Source organism: Dermacentor albipictus, unplaced genomic scaffold, assembly GCF_038994185.2.
Source record: "Dermacentor albipictus isolate Rhodes 1998 colony unplaced genomic scaffold, USDA_Dalb.pri_finalv2 scaffold_64, whole genome shotgun sequence".
Lineage (NCBI taxonomy): Eukaryota > Metazoa > Arthropoda > Arachnida > Ixodida > Ixodidae > Dermacentor > Dermacentor albipictus.
This window is the reverse complement of record NW_027225618.1, coordinates 264889-287226: the sequence shown is the minus strand read 5'-3', so window position 1 is coordinate 287226 and position 22338 is coordinate 264889. Positions and strand designations below refer to the sequence as shown.

At 45.1% G+C, this 22338-nt stretch overlaps 2 protein-coding genes across 4 annotated transcripts in view; one reads left to right on the top strand and one right to left on the bottom strand.

Annotated features, from left to right (window-relative positions):
- LOC139046653 (zinc finger protein 625-like) overlaps positions 1–22338 on the top strand; it is a 272993-nt gene that overhangs the window by 87502 nt on the left and 163153 nt on the right. The window lies entirely within an intron of this gene.
- LOC135919797 (zinc finger protein 85-like) overlaps positions 1–22338 on the bottom strand; it is a 60735-nt gene that overhangs the window by 18389 nt on the left and 20008 nt on the right. The window contains exons 6-8 of the mRNA XM_070530218.1: positions 12993–13069; positions 10498–10624; positions 7279–7954 (exon numbers count right to left, since the gene is read on the bottom strand). Coding sequence (XP_070386319.1) covers positions 7279–7954; positions 10498–10624; positions 12993–13069 — 880 coding nt within the window. The remainder of the gene's footprint in view (positions 1–7278; positions 7955–10497; positions 10625–12992; positions 13070–22338) is intronic.

Sequence of the window (22338 nt, the reverse complement as noted above, 5' to 3'; positions counted from 1 at the left end):
ACGAGACTGGTCGTCTTTCCATACTGTTGTTTTTTACGAACCTCGAGCAGGAGGTCCCCGCTGACCATTTTTACCACGTCATCTCCCACACCTATTGTGTCAGTCAAAGAATTGCGATCAACAAAAGGAGAAAGTGTTCTAGCTTGGTTTTCAGTTTGCTCGCAGCGTGTTACATGGGAACGGCTGCCAGCCTTTCGGTCGAGTGAAGGAGTTGGTAAGCCTCCATCGGTGCGTCTGCTTTTTTTGGAGGGAAACAATAAGGTAGCCATGGAAAATATGGGGTTCTCATACAATTTTTTTTAAATAGCAATGGCAGCCTCTAAGCTAGGAGTGCAACTAGGGGACGCTGCAGGACTTATCATGCAACAAGGTATATGTGAGCCGTACTTTGGTACTGTAACTCGATTAATTGTACCCAAGACTGGGCACTCTACAGAATGGTGAACTAAACAGCGTGAGTAATAGAGAAAAATTGGGAAGAGAGGATATCAGGGGAGAAAAAGGAAAGGCTAAAAAATAAACAGCAATCGAACAGGACACTGAAAGGTGACCACTGAATTTTTATGGACGGGTCCGGCCGGGGCATACGTGAGGCCCAAGACAAAAGCGCGTGATGCCTCCGTCGAGGGGCCTTAAAAAGCCTTGGTACACAGCACGGGCTCCACTGTCCTCAGCGGCTTTCTCCTGCACATGACTAAGTCGCGCATAATGAGGCGCCGAAGTGTGCACTACCCATGTCCTGGATTCTTTAGTGTCATGGCACACCAAACACCTGCTGACACGTCAGCACTTGCGGCGTCGACTGTGTGGAAACGGCACCGTCGTGCACACAGTGGAAATGACAACCAAACGTGACGTTAAATTAATGAGGTACTTTTTCTTATTGTCGAGTAGCATCTAGATGCGACGACTGCGTGGCCGTTGGCGCTGCTCTTCATAATTCACGCTGTAAAATACGTCCTGAGCCAACGTTCCTACTTGTGGTCGCTATACATGATTCGCTGATGAACGAAACTGCACAGCTTCTGGCTCATTCTTTTTGCACTTATGTGCATTTCGTACACATTCGAGATCGTTGCAGTTTTTATTTTTGGGCACCAGACAATGGTTTGCTACATGCCTTTTTATCATATTGGGCACAAATGGAAAGCACAAGCCGGGGGGCAGAATCTTCCTTTCAGTTTAGGATTCGATTTACCTTACGGATTTCTCCTTTAAACAATCTTTTTATGGTGCTTTCTAATAACCAAGCTAGTGACGCCCCATGGCCAAGTACTGATTATTGCTCTAGTTATTTTTAGTGCGTTGATTAGCCGAGAAACATGCACTTCCACGATCGCAGGCAGTACTACAAGATTAAGTGGGTGCCGCATAGTGCGGTATCCAGAAACATCGCTTATTTTTGTTGGCAACTTGGCTTGGATTCTAACCTATACAATTCTTTCGCACAAACGTCATTACGGTATGCCTTTGGGCAGAATTGTGTTGTATGTTACAGTCTTGTAATTCAAAACCGATAAAAATTCCTGGAACACATAACGATGGCCATACATCACGGCAACTCCCCGACTCCTACACGCAGCAATTCTCCGATTCGTCTTTCCGTGATTTGTCTATTCGGTATTCACACGACTTCTCGGGGAAATCTTGAAGTGGTCAGTTATGTATTCCCCTCAGTTAGGATTCACTGCATGACCTCGTATATATGCTATACTGACAACTATATCAACGAGTAGAATACGTGTTCAGCACTGAAACAAAATTGTCCGTCAGTCCGCATACCATTCCGAGCTCTGCTGGTGCTCTTGCATTTTCCAGGATATACTGCAGTATGCCCGGTTGCATATGCGTAGCCATGCCCATTTTCCTGTAGAATTGGCGACCATCATAGAATCGTGGGCATGGTAAGCACGCATTCTACAGAGAAATGTCCTTTAACTGTGAAATTTGGCGTGAACGGTAGTCGGAACACGCTTCTTTTTCGTTGATCAATAGTAACATAATGATTCGCAAATCCATGGAAAAGTTCTTGTTTCCTGCTTTACTGAACATGCTTTCCAGATCTCAATGTGTAGTGCAGCAAACTGAAGAAAGCCTAGTTACGCATCTCGTTGCCTTTCCGTCCGTGTCCCGTATTCTCCCTTGCAGTATTGCCCTAAACTATTGTGCTATTGGCATCAAATGAGAGACGAACAGTGGACAGCGCGTTCGAAGCATAACTGTAGGTATAGTGCGCGCCGTCGGCCAGTCACCACCTTCGACAGGTGCGCACACCCAGTAGCACCGCACTGCGCGATGACACTCGCACTATACTGCAATATTGTCGCTTCACTTTTCTTTGACATTTGCTTTCTCGCATGGAAATAAAAGCGGACACGCACTCCGCCAGTCGCGTTTAATTTGGCGCCTGTAGTGCATCTGCAATCTGAGCACTGTGACTGAACGCAGATGCCTTCCAACTGGACGAGACGTTTTTACGCGGAAGCGTACAAGTCCACTTGGTGAAATCAGCGAGGTCAAGTTGGAGGCTGCCGAGATGAAAGAGGGAACCGAGTGCAGATAGAGGAGGGTGCTTGCAGGCAGAGAGGAGGAGTGCGTGGTGGCGAGGGGAGGTACATGGAGGCACGCTGGGTTCGTATCCCCTGGCTGTTGCTCTGGGCTTTGTGTGCGCTATGGGTGTATCTGTTCGTCTGTCGATCGAGAGGCGAGCGGCAAGCGACAAGGGCGGAGCAGCAAAGGAAGCGATGGCAGGCCTAGCGTGAGTCGGCCGACCCCGTAGTGGTCGGCAGGTGTAGTGCACGAGCTAAAAAAGACAAGCAATAGTGGACGCTGGGCATGCAAATGAGAATACCTAAGAACGAGCCAATCTGGTATGCCTGGCAAACCGTCGTAGTCCCTAGAAACTCCGCATAAACCAAATAAATTTACGCTATGATAATCGTTATTCCTCGATATTGTCACGTTGTAGAGAGGTTGAAGAACACAGTAGCAATAAGCGTGAATCAGGGGAACAACTCTTTATTGGGCAAACGTGTTCACAAAGAAGTCACGCTAATGCAATGTGTCACCACTGGGCACATGTGTCGATTGTTGTAAAGCTGATTTGCGTCTCAATGGCATCGGCTATTTATACATGATTATTCGAAGATACCAGCGTAATCGCAAGTGCTCGTGAGCCTTCCAGAATGTTAAACACTATTCGCGTCACGCATGCAATTTAATGACAAAAGATCGCACTACAACAAAGGCGACTGATGCAATCAGTGAGGATGATCGAGAATGTTCTGATACATGTGAGCGCTTCATAGCTTTTCACTCAGTCAACGTCGGTGTGTTGGGGTCCAAGCCCAAACACGATCGCTGGTTTTGCTACTCCTCATATCTTCGTCGAAGGCTGTAGCTTCAGCTGTCCGTCCTTTGCTAGTACTTGACACGTAGGCAAGCACGTTACCGTGCTTCTTCGGCATGCTGCAGTAAGGTGACGACGTCGAGATTTTCTTCTGGGGTGACATGCGGTAACATTGCATGTCGGCGTTATCAGGTGACCTGCAGCTGCCTGGATTCGGAGGCTTTACGATGTAATCATAACTTGCCCCGACTGCACAGTGAACGATTCAAGACGGAGTAGTCGGCTCCTGCATCCATTAAAGCGGCGACTGTGTGAACATCGAAGAACACGTCGAGATTGCTAGTTATTATTGCTGTGTTAGTTATTCCGTGGCTTCGAATGAAGTCTCGATCGCATTGCGTTGCAGTTATGACACATCCTCTGTGGGGGCATGTTTTTCATTCGGAGGCTTCTCGAAATTGCAGCGTGCCGTTGCTACGTCGTGCATATTGCTACGTCGTGCAGTCTACCGAATACGGGTTCACGAAAATACTGGCCACGTATTGGGCCAGTGTGCTGTGGGCACAGCAATGAGAGGTGGTGCCACGGCCAGGATGACCGGGAAAGTCGCCGGGCTCTCCTCCGAGTTGCTGTCAAGTTATTGGGAATTTAACGTGGTCGCTCGCCTCGCTTTGGACGTAGAGATTTAGCGTGCGAAACATGCTAGTACCATCTCAAGGTATGGTTATCGACAGTACACGTGGCCGGCATTTCTGCTTTTGCAGCAGAGCGTACGGCGGTCGCGTGCACACCGTACTTGGGTCTTCCTCGGGGAGATGAGTAAGCTGGCTGGCGGCGGGGTTGGTAGCGGCAACTATCGACACAATTAAAGAGTTCCAACACGTCGAGGTTCCAGAGGGACGTCGAGCGCGGATTACAGTGACATAAGTCATTACTTCCTGCTTGAGCTGCGAAGATCCAGGGACTCATAATGACTTCTGGATATGCCCTCAGAGGATGTCCACAATTAAGGATATTTGAGGCAGCGCCGAACAAAACATCCTGTGCACTCATTCGCCTACAACGCCTCTGACGGGCTTTGGGAGCTTGTCGGAGTCTAGCGCCTGTATCTCCCTTCAGCGAAAGCACTAGGCGGCCATGTTGCCGAGCGAGCATTTCCAGTGTCTTGTCGATGTGTCTTCTGTCGGAAATTTTGCGACGGTCTTGGCCTGTTAACTAAACAGTCCGGCGTAAATGTCTTGCCTCAAACAGCGCATGAGGAAACACGCTTTATTTTCCAACATGTCTGGGTCGGCGTTCCCAAGAGATGGTTAATATCTTTCGGGATGGTCGTGATGTGCCCATCCGGTAGCCGCACACAAGTTTATACCATCGTTTTGACCGGCTCCTTACGCACGGCGCTCGTGAATGTTTGTAGGAAGCCCCTGCAAAACATCTCCCACGCCATTATGCCGCAGTCCCGTTTTTCAAACCACGTCCTGGCGGTGTGTTTTATTGAGAAATAGTCTTGACGCAGCTATTCGGATTTTCAATTGTTGTATGGGGCGATTTATGCTTCGGTTTCCAGCCAGCTTTCCGGATCTTTAACGATGATCTGTGGATGACGGTGGCTACATTGGCTTGCAGTGCGATCGTTGATGGTGACAGAAGGACTGTCATTGCGACTGCTGATGGGGCCATTATTTTCCTGGTACTCTCGGCCAGACGAGCGTACTAGAGCGGTAGTCATAGATTGTGGCAAACCCGCTGGCTGATGACAATGTTTACGCTGATTTCATGGCCTTCCGGGTGTATCCGGTCACAGCAAGCACCTTTACAAGATGCCACGTTGTAGCGACGGTGAACAATACAATACCAAGAACCTTGTGTCACGCAACTAACTTTTAATCAGGGAACGGGAAGGCACAAAACGAGTTACACTCGGGCAGAAAGATAGTTGCGAGTGTAGACATCAATGATCGAATAAGTGATTGACGGCTAACGTTTGTCGGATAATAATGCATGATTCATTGAATATTGTAGTTTAATCGTTGGTGCTTGCAAGCCTTCAGGATTGCACATTTTATGCCTTGCATTTTGCAATCGCTCAGTTCAGCCCATGGGTGCGGCCGCGCAGCCACCATTGAGGGTATGAGCCATTGTTCATTGCTGCGCGTCTCATATGTGGGTCTATCCTCCTTTAAGTTTGCTATGTTTGTTATTAAGTTGCTTCTATTTTGATGCGTTGCATATTGCAATCACTCAGTTCAGCCCTTGGGCGCGGCCGCGCAGCCACCATTCATTGCTGCGCGTCTCATATGTGGGTCTATTCCCCTTTAAGTTTGCTATGTTTGTTATTAAGTTGCTCCTATTTTTATGCTTTGCATGTTGCAATCACTCAGTTCAGCCCTTGGGTGCGGCCGCGCAGCCACCATTGAGGGTATGAGCCATTCTTCATTGCTGCGCGTTTCATATGTGGGTCTATTCTCTTTTAAGTTTGCTATGTTTGTTATTAAGTTGCTTCTATTTTTATGCGTTGCATATTGCAATCACTCAGTTTAGCCCTTGGGCGCGGCCGGGCAGCCACCACTGACCTTTAGCGCAACCACGTGACGTGACGTCACGACAGCCGGAGGAAAAGCCGGGACCAAAATCGCGCAATATGCAACACATTCTTGGCTTAACCAAGCTAAGCCTGGCCATTTTTATTCGTATTGCGCATGCAGTTATTACGAAAGGTTCGACTACAGCATAGAAAATAATGTATACTTGGTGAGAAAGATCGAGAAGGTTCTGATACACGCAGGCACGTCATGTGCTGAGGGGTAACCTAATATTTGTTAGCCGCTGAAAGGCGTTCACAGGAAAAATGTATACAAGGAAGCGTGTGAACATATATCAAAACTTACGTGTCATGTCAGACCTTTATTGCCGTTTTCGCAATAAAACTTTTGTCACGTCAAGCTAAAAAGATTTTACAGCTGCAACTGAAGAGCAGACCGAGTCCAAACAGACGACATCCGAGTGAATAAAAAAACTGTCCATTAAACTTCAGAAGTTCCACCACAATAAAACAAATAAATTTTTTCCTAGCTGGAGACCATGTCATATAGCGATGTGCCAAATTAGTTGAATTTAATACAGTCTCGCTGCCATCATGAGCTCATCTTATGGTATAGAACAAGCACTTGCGGTATGAGTACGCACGCCGAAGAATAGTCAGTGCATTGAACGAACTTTCAAGCAAATGGTTTTCATACGCGAACGATGCAGTTATGCATTGTCGTAAAAGCATCTGCAAGTGCTTTCTCTCGAAGGCAACTTCACTTTTGGACCTAGATTAATGGCAGAAATCACTTCTTAGTTGAATAGAAAACAGTACCTCCTTTCTTAAATGCTTCGTAAAGAGAGATATTTCATTCCGTTTACCCTGCAAAATCACTACGAATATGGGTAATTAAAGCTTGTTCGCCTGTACACTGTCGAAAAACATGCACAAAAAGTTAATCTAACCAAATGGGGGTAAAGGATCCTTTGTGGACAGTGCAACGCTGTAGTTACAGAAAACTCAATCTTGCCACCCATTAGGGTTTGTCTTGAAGTCAGTTTGATAAAGCAACGTTCACCAACTACATAGTTCATGTAACTGTGAGCGCTGACCAGGACCTGCAGTATTTTTCGACATTGAAGCACCCCAAATACTTCTGTCGATGAGGTTTTGTCGCACAATTTTCAAAAACCCGACGGCATGGTTCACATCTTGCATTCCTTCTGGCACACATGCCTATCACGTGCTTCTTGGTCAGCAAATCGACATCCGCACTGCGTACACTCATACGGTGTCTTATCCACGTGCTTTGTTCGGTGGTGACGAAGGAGATTTGAATTTTTATGAAAGGATTGATCGCAGATTTCGCAAACGAAAGCATTGTTTCCACATTGCGAGTCTACATGTCTCGTGAAACTATCTTTGTTTTTGAATGATTTATCACATATTTCGCATTTGTTTTTCTGTTGTTGGCATGCGTGCGCTTATGGTCGTCTAGATGATGAGACTGCCGGAAGGATTTGTCACAAATATTGCATTTGTAGGGTCTTTCGTCTGTGTGCGTGCGCTTGTGCTTATCTAGATGATTCCACTGCCGGAATGATTTATGACAGATTTTGCATTTGTAGGGTTTTTCGCCTGTGTGCGTGCGCTTGTGGTCATCTAGATGATTAGACTGCCGGAAGGATTTCTCACAGATAGTGCATTTGTAGGGCCTTTCGTCTGTGTGCGTGCGCTTATGGTTATCTAGATGATTAGACCGCCGGAATGATTTATCACAGATTTTACATTTGTAGGGTCTTTCGCCTGTGTGCGTGCGCTTATGGTTATCTAGATGAGGAGACTGCCGGAAGGATTTACCACAGGTTTCGCATTTGTGTTTCTTGTCAGTACGGTTGCGGCAATGTTCTACAATCTTAGACATCTTCCCAGAGGATTGATCACATGCTTTGCAAATGGGCGCTGTGTCATCCTTGTGTTCCTTGGCGTGCCCGTGTAAGGCATCCGGTCTACTGCAAACATTGCCACAGACCCTGCAAAATTCTCGCTGTTCCCTTTCTCCGGTTCCGGGAGCATTCCTGCAAGGACACGGAAAAAGGAGCTCAAAACGGCTGACTCTTGTTACGAGAGGACAAAAACACATCTTGCCAATAGAGAAGTTGACAAACAATCGTGCGGTAATAATAAGGTGACTTTCTGAACCTTAGCACTGACTTGATGCATTTATTCTTGGCGCTTGATGAGGGCTAAAGATTGGCGTAAATTTACCAATACTGCGTTTGATTGTCGCTGGGGCTAAAATCCAAAATAAAAAAGACCCGCACCCCTCTCCCATAATGTATGCATAATGTAGAAACTATTGCGAGGTTTTGATATTTCTTGCTACCCGAACGAAAAAGAAATGTCTAGTTAGATGAGGAACTTAGCCGATCTAAACATGATATTTTTGTCTCACTACACTAGAGGTGATTTTTTAAGGGATAGGAATTAACCACTTGAGGTACTCGTTTTAAGAAATGTAAATGGTGTAAAGGCGAACTATTCGCTTTATTTCTTACAAGTGTAGGTGGAGTGACTCCCCATCGGACATATGGATTAACTCAAGTCGCTCATATCAAATACAGTGAAACACTACCGGGTTCAAGTTTTCCTGCAGTGTTTGTATAAAGTCATTTAATATTTGACTCGCATTCCAACTGCGCACCATTCCTGCTGAAGGCATCGTGAGAACGACACACATGTAATATTTCCCGCTATACGTGGCAAGCACTTATACGTCAAATACTTCACTGTTTTCATGTACAATGGATGAAATATGCTACCGAAGAAGTTAGTATTTTCTTTTGCTTTTCTCGGTAAGGTAATGAGCGCTGCATGCGTTGAGTTAAGGCATTGCTGGTGAGACATCTTTTAAGACGTTTAGCGAAGAAAAGCAGTAGAGCAAAGACAGCGCGTATGGCGTATGTTTTAAGTACAGCTGCTAGTTTGAAATGACTCTTTTAAGCACTAGGTGAACATTGATCGCTATGCTCGGGGTAATGTGCTTTTTACTTGTATAATTTTAATAATTATTGTAGCAGTTGTATACATGACTCATGGAATGTCATCTTTTGGTTCGAGTCGTGTGGTGTTGCCTTGGGCGTCGTTTCTAATCATGCAGGCTTGGCCGGCATCAAGACCCCATTATCTAATGAAGAAATTAAAACTATCAAACTATCAAGTTTCGTTTGATAGAGCCAGTTAAATCCGGCCAAATTATCCATGAAACTTTTATTCAGGCTTGCAAGTGGGAAAACTTATGAAATCATCAAGTATAAAAACAATTGAAGCTGAGAACTTACAAAGCTAACTAGATGAAAAAAATATATATCGCAGTTCTATTAGGTGCATTTCTTGAAGGATCCTAAGCGGACAACTGTCTTTGTATTTATTTGCAATTTGCTTCAAATCAATACAGTGTGTTCGGATACGGACGAATGATCTACCCACAAAACAGAAAAATTTAGAGCACTGTGTAATAGATAAATTCTGAGCGCTTTATATGTGTTATTTGGTGCCGTTCATTAAGTCTTGCCGTCGGTTTCATGGAGTAATAAAGATCTTTTTTGTTACTTGAGTTTCTCAACATTTTCTTCAGTATTTGACGAATCTAAAATGCAACTGTTCAGTTAGGATGTTATCACATTCGCTTAAGTGCACAAGCTTCAATACTCGTACAGTATTTCCTTGAAATCGATACAATGTGTCCGAATACTGGCGTGTGATCTACCCATAAACAGAAAATTTAATAGCGCTGTGTATTACGTGAATTTTGAGCGCTTTCAAAGTGTTATTTGATGTACTTGATTGAAACGTTGCGGTGTTATCATTGCTCAGTTTTAAAGATGTTTTTTGTTACTTGAGATTCTCAACATTTTCTTCATTATTTGACGAATCTAAAATGCAACTGTTCAGTTACGATGTTATCACATTCCTTTAAGTGCACAAGCTTCAATACTCGTACAGTGTGTTGCCAAGCACATTCATATCTCTTTTCTAACGCATTTAGGCAGTAGAGTCTGAGCTAAGGCTTCTTTTTTATGCCGACACCATATTCTATGAACAGCAGCTGATATTTGTCATTTAGGTCATCGGAACATTTATGCCTCGCCCAAGTACTTGAGTGCTACCGTTATTTTTGCAGGAATTTTACAGAAAAACAGGAATACCCTAATTTATTTCGAGAGTCCCGCCTTCGATGAGGGTCTCTCTTTGACAATCTTTACATATTCCATTATGGAGAGTGAGTAAGCAGGCTACAAACATGCCAGTGTATCGCATATTGCGGCGTGATACCAGGATGGACAATCGGGTGAGGTTGTGTAGCTTTGTGGCTGCTGCATGAGGCACGGGTGCGGACAGGACACTGATGTCCGGTCCCGCTGTTGGAACCATTAGGTTTGGCAAGGCAGGCTGTGTCGGCCGAGCGCTTTAAACTGCTGATGCAGTACCTGTTTCAGCCATCAGGGCTAGCCTTCCTAAGGAGGAATCAGCGAATGGAGGCATCCTTGTTATACCGGGTAACCATCCCTGTCGTCTCCAAGTTGCCGTTTAAATTGAACTTTTCCAAATGGGAACTTACGTGGCGCCGTCTTCAAAAGTTGCTGATGCTTCCTCTGCGCCAGCACGACTTGTGTTGGGCATTGCTTTATCGATGCTCCTGATGGAGCCTCGGGTCTGGAAACTTGTGCGGCCATTGTCAGTGGCACCTGTAAGACATGAAAATATAGTGTACTATTTAATTTGGCGTTGTTTAAAGGCAATTCGTGGAAAATGGATATTTCATGCCTAATGTGCAAGGCACGAAGATTTTAGTGGTAGGGAAACTTCACTGCTGTGCTTCCGTACGCGGTGCTTTTTCTTTCTGCAACTGTGTCTTGAATGCATGCAAGAACTTCGCGGCAATGTGTAAGCTGAGCACGATGAAGATTGTGCAGTGTTGGATTCTTGTGAAGATTATCACGTTTTGTCGAAAACCTCAGGCGGAACATTGTGCACGACAGTGCTCGAAGTGAAAACCACATGTCGGTATCTTGTGCGTGAAACCCTGGATCCAATATATTAGCAGTGTTATCCAGTAATAAGCACATCCGACGACTCACGAAGTTCTTGCTTATTATTCATCTATTACGAGCAGCAGGCACAGCCCGTCTGAGACGATGAGAATGAAAAAGTTAGAGGAAGCATTCCTGTCGAGGGATCTAAAATTTTAGTTTGATGCATACTCTTAATTCATTCACCTTCTATGACGCAGGTGCGTCATCGAAATATGTACTCGCCTTTCAGAAAGTGGTTATGCGAACCGCTTTTGTTGAGGCTTTAAGGTGAAGTACATAAGCACCGGTTGTAAGCAGTGCAGGTTTACCAGCTCATTACGAGCACTAAAACGGCTGTCCTCGACAATGTTCCTGTGTAGGTCATAATAGACTAAAGAACAACTTTCAAAAACATAGCTCAATGCGCATATGTAAGAGTCATATTGCATGAAGTACACTAGCTTGGAAATAAATGCGGAAGCGTTAATTCACGGGGCAATATATCACTAAACTATGCAACGGAAAGCCTCGAAGGACGTGAAAAGTTTGGACTGTATGGATAGCACTGCATGTATTGTAGCTAGGTGCACGTATTTTCTATAGCGGCGCAGCAATTGCGTGAAACTGAAAGGAACACGCGAGACATAAAAGGCGGAACTTACGGCAGAACCCTCTCTGGATGAACATCTACGCTACTGCAATAAGCATTGAAACTGCAGCTACACGTCGTATTTTTGGATGCACCTTTATTTACAATATGAAAGTGGGGGGGGGGGGTGAGTTGGCTAAGAATGTTTATGGAATTATTACACCCACTTGCATTCGTGTCTATGCCTTCGTACGGCGAAGAGAACATTAAACGCGGATTCCCAACCACCGGAACAAAAGATTCTAGTTGCATCTTTGACATCGAATGAACTACAGTGTCGTAGAATAGGCAAAACTTAAAGAACTAATTTTTATTGTCTGCCATTCTCAACTTTATTAGTCGCACCACTGAAGTCGCACCATTGGTCATGCCTGCGAAAGAGGTTGCGCAGATAGTGGCTGTACGAATAATGGATGACGTATCTAAGGAAAGCCAATCACCTTACAAAAAAGTACATTCAATTTGGAAGACCGGTGTTTCAGCATGGCGTAGATTTTCTTCTTAACAAAGCTTTACAATTTTGAAGTAGAGGCCCACTGATTGTAAATAGTTCGGTAAAGTGATTGTTACTCTGTCAATACGAATAGTGTTTATTCTTCGGGTGCCCATAGCTCGGATATTTGGTAAAAATGTATTGCAACAAAGCGCAAACAACTGCGCAACAATTTTCTATCTTATCGCGTTGCATTTTTATTACATATTTAGTATTGTTTATGCTGCGGCTATGGCTTGCTTTGTATGAAAGAACGAAGAGCTTCAAGATAAGCTGTTTTGGGGCGCTCCAAATTGTACGCTGGAACGTGTACATTCGGCCGCAGCAGGATATGTCTGCTGCTCGTAACGTGCTATTCATGAGCAATTTTCACACTCTGCCTAAAAAGTACCAGCACTGTTAAAACATTTGAAACGTCTAAATAATTGCACATCACCCATGGCATTCGGATCAAAGCACTTGCTTTGTAAACCAGCTTGATCAGTTAAAGGGAAACATTGGGTGGATGTTAGTAGGTTAAACCCACCGACATTCTGCTTGGCAAATAAAATTGTAGACCGACGAGTGATGCGATGATTCCATTTACGAGTCAATTAATCACTGCATGGAATGTACAGTCTCGGCTTCTGCCCTCATCTAGGAGCGTGCTTTATCGGCGCCCCGATACAAGAACACGTTTATTCAAAAACTTCTATGGCACAGGTTATGTATGAATTTGGATGTATTCAAATGAGCGCACACTTCTTACTAAGGGCAGTTATAAACTGGTTCATGCGGAAACCGTCTCGGCCGCGCTGGTAAAATGCATCTTTATACGCAATAAATGTACCGCTACCATTGTAACCGTAAGGGATATTTGACATGTCTGAGGGAAAGGCGAGTGACGATCGCCTACGTACCGTCGAAGTTGCAAGTCTCATCGGTCGTGGGCGTGTGCTGCGTGTTGCCCGGGTAGCGCAAGGCGTCGTCGGAAATCCTACAAATAATAAAAAATTCGTCAGACAGTTACTAGATTTGATAATAAAAAAAGAGGTGAAATTATGTTTATTTTGTACCCGAGACTTCAAGCTATAGCGCCCCATCGCGTGGGTGGAGTACAAGACTTATGCATCAATGAACCGTATTTCCTTCTTTAAGTATACTTTCGCTTCATGTTCTGAAATATCTTATCCTGAGCGCTAAGTAGCTTACTTTGCGCTAAACGTGGCAATATTTTCGCACCACCTTTTCGTCGGCCCGTCTTTAAGAATGCCTTCGATTTCAAAGCTCAAGCTGACTGTAAAAAAATGGCTGTGGCTTAGCTAAGGTTAAGCCCAGGATGCGAAGCATACTAGCCTTTATTTTAACGCGACAGCGTTAAGGAGCTCGTGTCGCAGAAAAGCCGGTGTCGTCGGCGTCGGCTCAGGCGTGCGGCGCTTGCTCAGGCGCACATTTCGTTGTCGCGCCGAACGCTGCGTTGCTCGACGCGCACCGCGTCCGATGCGGGGCGCGACGCCGCGAGCGACGGCGAGAGTTGGAGCGCCGGTTCTCCTCTGTCGTGACGTCACGGTGTCACGTGATTTCATGGTCACCGCCGCGCCTGAGGAGCTGGGTTGAGCCCTCGTAATATGCTTCGCATAAAAAGACCCCTTTTAGGTGGGAACAAATGTACAGATGTTAAAGCCTATTGTATGGGTTGTGTCTAAGGGTAACAGTTTTCAATGAAAAAATTGACAAGTGGTAAAGCTCACGTTCCGTAGGCCCCCAAAGTAGATGAAGTGCGCTGGGTACCGTCACTGCTTGTATTTGGTGTTGCTTTGTCCTTCATGCTTAAGTCCAGAGGCGTGTATTCGTTGCTGCTTTCTTCAGCCATGCCTGATGTTTCGGTGTCCTGTAACTGGCGTGTATTGTCGACTGCGCCTTATTAAATCACCGCGCTTGCGCACTGAATGCCAAGAAAGAGTGGAAACTAATAAATTTTTTGTCACTTCGGGCTTTCGAATAAAACGATAGCGCATATCTGAAAAAAATCAGATGTTTGAGTCCGCCACTAGCATGAAGCTAATGCACAAATTTTCGAACGGCGTGCAGATTACCCGTGCTATCTCTCCGCCAAATCACCCAAATAAACTAAACCAGCCGTACTAGGAAATAATGTGCATTTATCTGATGATATCACTACTTTTCTTTCATGTTCCTCGCAAAGTGAAGGGCACATCTTGCTGGGAAAAAAAATTGTTGCTCGTGGAAGCGCAGGAGGTATACAAACTTCAACTGCTTCATGAAAAGGGCTGCTGTACAAAAGTTTCCGCCACTGCAAACAATCGTGTTGCGGGCCTGCATAGACCGCTGTGGTATTGCTACGTAACCTGTGAACATTAACGTCTCAAAAGCAGCTCGTTCGCGTCAAGTTTGCCCTTGCAGCCGACACGACAATCGCGCATTCAGAAAACTCAGTGAAGTCGAATTTTCCTTCCTACATGCTCATTGGGAAAACTGCAAATGCCCGTGTGCTTAGATTTAGGTGCACGTTAAAGAACCCCAGGTGGCGGAAATTTCCGGAGTCCTCCACTACGGCATGCCTCATAATCAGAAAGTGGTTTTGGCGCGTAAAACCCCACAATTAAAAAAAACTGCAAGTAGGTATGTATAGTGGCGTGCTAATCTCATAGGGTGAACCCTTTCATAACTACAAGTGTCATAACCAAATCTACGCTTTCATAACCGAAGCTGTTAGCGTATGCCGAAACGCGCGCGGTGAGCTTTCTGCCACCAGACGCTTCCGCGTGTATCGAAAGATCACGTGACCGGATGGTCACGTGATCTTTCGAAATTGCGTGCTTTTTAATTCGAAAGCCTTTCTAGGCTCATGGATAAGGTTGTGTCTGCAGACCTGTCCGCTGGAGTATACGCATGTAGAAGTGTCATCAAGCCATAGGAAGACAGATTAAACGCAGATTAATGAATGAGAACTTATTCCTAGTGACAGTTAGTGAATGATAACGTTACAATAGAGATTGGTAGGGTTACTAATGACTACTAATTACTACTAATGACTTGTAATGACTACCAATGACTGTGAAATGGTCAATATGTCTAACAACGATTTGTAACAACTACGGTTTATTAGAAATGACGAAAAATGCTTAGTAAAGTCCAGTAATGACTAATATGGACTACAATGAATTGTAGTGACAACTGATGACTAGGATATGACCAACATGTCTAACGATGGCTTTAATGACCACAATTGATTACAGATGACTCAAAATGCCTAATAGTGACTAGTGATGACTAATGATGACTGAAATGACTTTTAATGACTAATAATGACTACGAAATCAGCAATATGCCTAACAACAATTGTAACAGCTACAAATAATTAGAAATGACTACGAGTGCTTGGCAATGGCCATTAATGACTAATAATTATGGAAATTACTTGTAATGACTACCAATGAAAATGATATGACCAACATGTCTAACGACGGCTTTTAATGACCGCAATTGATTACAAATGACTAAAAATTCTTATATGCGAGCAGTAATGACTAAAAAAAGGAAGGGAAAGAGAAGAGGCAAGGAGAAAGATGCGAATGATAAGAGGAGGAAGGGTAGGCTTTCGATGTTCACCTCTTACGAGAGATCTTAGGAGACCCAGCAATTTTTTGCATGCTACCTATTCGGTCAGACGGTCGGCGTCCAGTGTCCGTCGATCTTTCGCGGAATGTCTGAGGGCAATGATGTCATTGTGCGAGAACGCGTAATCACGTGGTACTTTTTATCAAATCTCGCGCGCTTTTGCGATAGTCGTATGAGCAAGTCTCGCTTCAAAACGATGCTCATTCTCTTTTTCGACGCCAGAGGAATCGTCCATTTTGAGTTTGTACGGCAGAGGGAGGCTCAACTGAGCCTTTTACCATGAGTTGGTCAAGATATTAAAACACCGGGTCGCGCGCGTGAGGGCTGACATCAATGACACGGGGAAGCTCCACCATGACAATGCCCCCAGCCTCACGTCTTTCATCGTTACCAAGTTCCTGGCCCGGAGCAACACCCTGGTGGTCCCCCCTCCCCTTACAGTCTCGACTTGGCTCCGTGCGACTTTTTTTTCCCCGACTAAATAGAACGCTGAAAGGAAAGCATTGGGAGATTGTGGAAAACATCCAAAAACATGTTGCAGCGTTTCTGAAAGACATTGTTGTCAAGGAATTTCAGGGTGCCTTCCAAGCGTGCCAGACACGTCTATGCAAGTGCATTGATGGAGGGGGAATATTTCGAAGAATGTTAACCATTTCTATAGGTCGGGTCAATAAATATATTTTCCCACAAAATGCGCATTACCCTAATAGTGGACCTGTACATACGTCAGCCAACGGCGTATTCGCATTTCAGCAACAGATTATTCGTATCCCATTTGAGGACTGCTGTAGATGCATTTCTTAAGGAAACACTGCCGTCAAGCAATGCATGCTTAGAAGCCCATCACGGAAAGGAAAAAAAAAAGAATGCTGATTCTCCTGGAATCTAGAGTAGACGCAAGTATGAAATGGGTGCCAGAAAAGATGCATCGTTGAAGTAATGACGCTTACTCACAACCATTTTACACTCACAACCATACGCAGCTCGCCGGACGCTGCCGGCCTGGTCACGCAGCATTGCGCCATCTTTCGAAAAAGAGCGCAAAAAAATTGGAGGACACTTAAGCTTCGCCTTCAAGAGTGGGACGCGACAGCGTTCCCATCGACCCGCCAAGGGGTATAAGACAATGCGCTATGGCACAGCGATCACTTACGATGCGCCCCGCATCGGACTTAGCGCCCACCTATCACGCGGTGAGCGTCGAGCAACGGAGCGTTCGCCGCGGCAACGAAACGTGCGCCTGAGCGAAAGAAACGAACCAAAGAACTCGGTGTCTCGGAGGGGAAACGGTCTACGCCAGCCAAGCGTCGTGATCGGCACGCGCAGAGAGATAGATAGTAATCTAAACCGGAAGCACGGCGAAGCGTCGTCAGGGGAGAGGGAGTCCCGCGACGCGCCTGGCAGCGGTCCCAATGCGCGCGCGGCGCGCCTCCTGTCGGGGCAGCGCCGTACATTGAGAGGAGGGGGTCTTCTGTGTTTGCCGCAAGATGGCTCTGCGTGTGCGGAAAGCGCAGAAGAAATTCAGCGGAAACGCACTTCGCAACTCGTGTAATTGTGACTTCTGTACGTTACATGTTCATAATTACCGATATACACCGCAGTATAACTTTCCACGGCTCGTTTCGAAGGCAACACCGCATTCACTAGAGGCGCGTTTGCACCGCTTGGAAGCATCGAACTCGTGGCTGAGTGGTAGCGTCTCTGTCTCACACTCCGGAGACCTGGGTTCGATTCCCACCGGGCCAATCTTGGAAGTTGCTTTTTATGTATGAAGAGCCTGCCGTGATTTATCGCTCACGGTCAACGCCGCCGACGCCGACGCCGACGACACCGGCTTTTCTGCGACACGAGCTCCTTAACGCTATCGCGTTAATATCAGCGCCGCGTAACTAAGGAATCGCTGGCGTTGAAAAGAGCACAGGCAACCCTATGTAAGCACCAAAAATCACAATCAACTGCATGGTGCACAGTACTTGCCGTTGAGCGCCGCGATTAGAAATGACAAATTAAACTTGATTGATGTTTGAGGTTTAATGGCGCAAAGGCCAGGTATGGCGAAATAGCGCCATGCTAGTGTTAATGGGTTCCTAGTGGTCTGGTGGGTTCTGTGAAGTTAATTTGACGTTGCTGTAAAGGGGCCATAAAAGAGCTTGTGTACAAGAAATTACAGCTTGAGTGATTTTGTGAGCAAGAAATAGTAAGAAATAGGACTGAGTGTGTGAATTCTTTATTCAAAATGGCAGACAACATGGGCGGCCTGTGGCCATAAGCACCCCAGCCTAGGTGGCGACCTCGAGTCCTTGGACACGGGCGCCTTCCTAATTCTGCCTAACACCCCAAATTTGATCAGCGAGGTGGTGGCTGATAAGGGCCGCCCTTTGGCATGTGTACCTGTTTCAGCGGGAACTACTGCTGCTCGCTACCACTACAATCGGAAGGAATATTTCTTTTAGCTTCTTTGGATGGTGACTAACATATGTAATGCGGTCCTGTAGAAAAAGTTGGAGGCCGGAGAGTGCATTGTCTTGCGGTTTGACTTGTTGCCCGGAGGATCTCGTTTTGCTCTCGCAACGATGTCTATTTTGTTCTCGCCACATTCAAGTCCCATTCTCCTTTTGACTTCCTGCATAACGGCTCTGTAGTTAGGCTCAAGGCCTCATGAAGGTTGCCGACAACGTGGGCTCCTTGTATTTCTTGCTTAACATGGCTGTCATCCCCTACATCTGGGTTAGGCCATCGATAGACTATCAGACATTAAAAAAGCCGGCAGATCCAAGGCCCTGTGGGAATCGAGCCTACCAAGTTAATGAAACCACTATGAGAGCATGAAGACGTAGGCGGCGATTTCATGACCTACATGACACGGATGCCATGACATTCAAGTCATGATCTATCATTCATGTTCGTCGTACGCTCTTGTCATACCATGCCAAGTTTGGCACACACCAAGCCGTATGCGTCTGTTTCATGGCCTACATTACACGCATATCATGACATTCATGTCATGACCTCTACCATTGATTTTCATCTTACGCTCTTGTCACACTATTTTGATCTAGGTACCTACCAAGTTACCGAAACGACCATGAGAGCACCAAGACGTAAGGGGCTGTATGATGACCTACATTAGACAAATGTCATGATATTCATGTCATGACTGATCATTTATATTCGTCATACACTCTTGCTGTTCGTCATACCCTTGTTCACCATACACGTACACTCTTGTTCATCATACACTCCTATTGCGTGGGCCTATCCCGAAGGTTGCGAAGAACCGCGCCTAAAATAACAATGAATAATTATCCGGTTTGCCTTATTGTTTCGCACTTTCCATAGTTCAGTATTAGAAGATTTAACCTAGAAGCATGCGTTGTCGGTGTTTTTTTGCGTGTCATTTGTTTGTGGGCTGATATTCTTAATGTTCCGGGGAACCTTGTAAAGTATGTAAGACAAGGTTTGAGCATCTTTAGTGATAGGATGGTGCGGTAATATATCCTGCATATACCACATGTAATATAGCAACGCGTTAAATACACAGATACGTATATGGTGAAACAAATTTTTTTCCCGCAAGTTAAAACACACAGAAATAAGACACGTAGAACACAATACGGATGGCATGTGTTTGTATCTGTGTGTATATGTGTATTTATTTTTCTTAGTTTTGTGTGTTTTAACTTGCAGCAAAAACCACCGTCTTTAGCAAGCACCAACGAGGCCAACAAGGAGTTTTGTTGCAACTTAATGGTACCCATATCTATACGAGAATTTAGGCTCACGGACAACTCTACCAACGCCAACAGCGGATTTTCTTTGACACGTGGCCCTTAAGGCAATCGCGTTAATATTTGAGACTACATTGTAGCACTGCTGCAAAGTACTAGGTAAGGACAAGTGAAGCGTAGTTGAATTTATTATGCAGTTAAACACTTCAATCAAAAATAGACAGCCCCAAGAAAAAAACAACGTTGCTTCCAACGGTAAAGTCGTAGGAGCCTTGCGGCTGCGTTTTTCAGCGACGTCAACACGATAGCAAACTGGGAATGGCTGCTACACAGCTTTCACGAACACCCCTCGCATAACCACAATATGTCTCCTGGCGCTTGCTGCATTGAGCCTCTTTTTGCACCATCCTCTACCTGAGTGCACGTATCGGTTTCATACCCCTCCTAATTCTACGTCAGGAATTGCTCGCGGATAATCCGCGAACTGTCCTCAGCAGGAGTACAGGACCGTACGCGAGCGAGTAGCGTTATCGCCGCAGCGATTCACCCGTAAGATGATCTGAACCGTGAGCGTAAGTTCATGAGACAACACTTACATGTATTGTACATGAAACTATGCAGAATGTAGAGCGCAGATTTACAGGTGCAGAACTGTGCACCCGTGAGCTAGTGGTGATGCCCTATAGATGTATCGTATACAACTACAGACGGTTTGCTGATTCACCTGCAAGGCGAGGTGCCACACTTATCGTAGACTGTAGTTGTGCCACTAGCCTGGCAGTACTGCGTATTCTGTGGCTAAGCGCCGGTGGCGTCGGCAGTTCTAAAATGCCAGCACGATATGCACATGAACACTGCGACCGGTGGTGGTTATGAAAGGTAACTGAAGCTCGTAGCTGAAGCCAACGTTTCGACAGGGAGACGGAACTCATGCGGACTAGTCCCCTTTCAAAGAGAGACGCTTGCTTGTAGAATCCTTCTGGAGCACAGACGTGTTGCTCGGAGCAGATCACGCACATATGTATTCTTTGCTGCCTGTTGCTCTTTCGAGATACCTGCGCCGAGTGCTATGTGAGCATAGTTCGCTATTGTTTGGGTAATGTTATTTGTATACCTATATTTATTGTCATTCACGTGGCTAATGCAATATTATGATGCGGCTCAGCTCATGTGGTTTACATTTTACGTCTTTTCCAATCATGGCAGCATGGCCGGTGTCTAGACTGGATTATGTCATTAAGTTAGAACTTCATTGAAAAATTAGTAAAATATAAATAAAATAAAAAAAAATAAATAATGAAATGTTGGCAAAGTGAACAACTGGCCAAACAGCCGCAGTAGCGTTTTAAGAGAACCCCTGAAGACAAAGGAGCAAAGTTCATTTTGTTCCGCATGAATTTAGTGATTGCGAATTTTGGTTTTGAGCTTGAAAAAATTCAATATCAGACGGATAAAATAGTTATCATTTATTGGTGGATTTCCAAAGTATCTACTCATAAAATAGTTTATTTTTGAATGCTCTGTAATACATTAATTTCAGGGCCGCATTTTCGATGCCCGTTGCTTCCGTTAGGAATTTCACAATGGTTTGGCCGGTTTACGTATCAGTCTGGCGTAAACCAGTTGTTTCAAAACCGCAGATGAGGATAAACGCTTCTATCTGTGCCATTTGCGTGTCGACATGGCTGAATTAGTGGATTTCTGCCCTGAAGATCACGATGTTTTTATTGTACTTCAGCCCGATCCTTAAACATGACGCTCACGCATGTTTGTGGAAATGCTGTAATTGATGAAATGGTGTGAAAAATTTGAGCTGCAAAGCCGCAGCTTTCCACAGTTTGTGTTGTTAAACATAGCGGTTCTTGAGTAGGTTTGCGGCAAGCTTTTCAGATCTCCAAACAATGATTCGCGAATGATCGGCGGCTTCATTGGTTTTTGCAGCACACGTCGGTGCAGGTGACGAGGGCACTCGTTGTGGCAGTTGTCTGGGCCATGATCTTCCTAATCTTCTGAGGCAGAGGTCCGTACTCGGGCGGTAGTCTAGCCTGCGGCTAGATCGCTCGTCCATGACGACGTCCACGTTATTTTCATGACTTATTGAGTTTACGAAGCACCTATACCACATCTCAAGTTAGAACAACCTTGATTCATGAAAGACTATATTGGACGAACCGGAACCAACAAAACAAGTTACATTCTGGCAGAAAGATAGTGCCGGGTACATGAGTCGATATTCGAAGAAATGATTTGCGAATAACGAGTATCGGCTATTCTCACTTTTTTTCGCAGGTGATTCCAGCATTATAACTGGTGCTCGCGTGTCTTCCAGAACGCACAACTTTATTCGCATTGCGCGCAATTTGATTACAAAATGCTCGACAATTGCAGAATGTCCTGATACATGCTGGTGCCTCATGCCCTGAGCTGTAACTTAACATTTGCTATTCGGCGAGACGCGTTCACTGGAAAAGGATATAGAAGTACGTGGGTCAATACTATTACCTAAAACTATCTGAATCGTCCTGTAGTAGCCCGTAGGGATACGTTTGTCACATCAGGCTAAAAATTCCACAGCTGTAACTTGAGTGGTGCACAAGTCAAAAGAGACGACTTACGAGGGAATGAGCAACTGTAACTTAAAATTGACAGAGGTTCTCGCTATATATAGAAACATTTAAAATACTCGCAGTGGAAGAACATGGATATTTCAGCTCCAAATGGTTTGAGTCTTGTACAGTCTCACTGTTGTCATCAGCATGATAAAGAACAAATATTTTCGGTATGAGTACAAGATCCATAGAGAGAACCAAACCATTGCGTGTATTGAACAATATGTAAGGGAAATTAATTTTCCCATACCTGTGCCTATATATTGTGAAAGCTGTCTTTGAAAGGC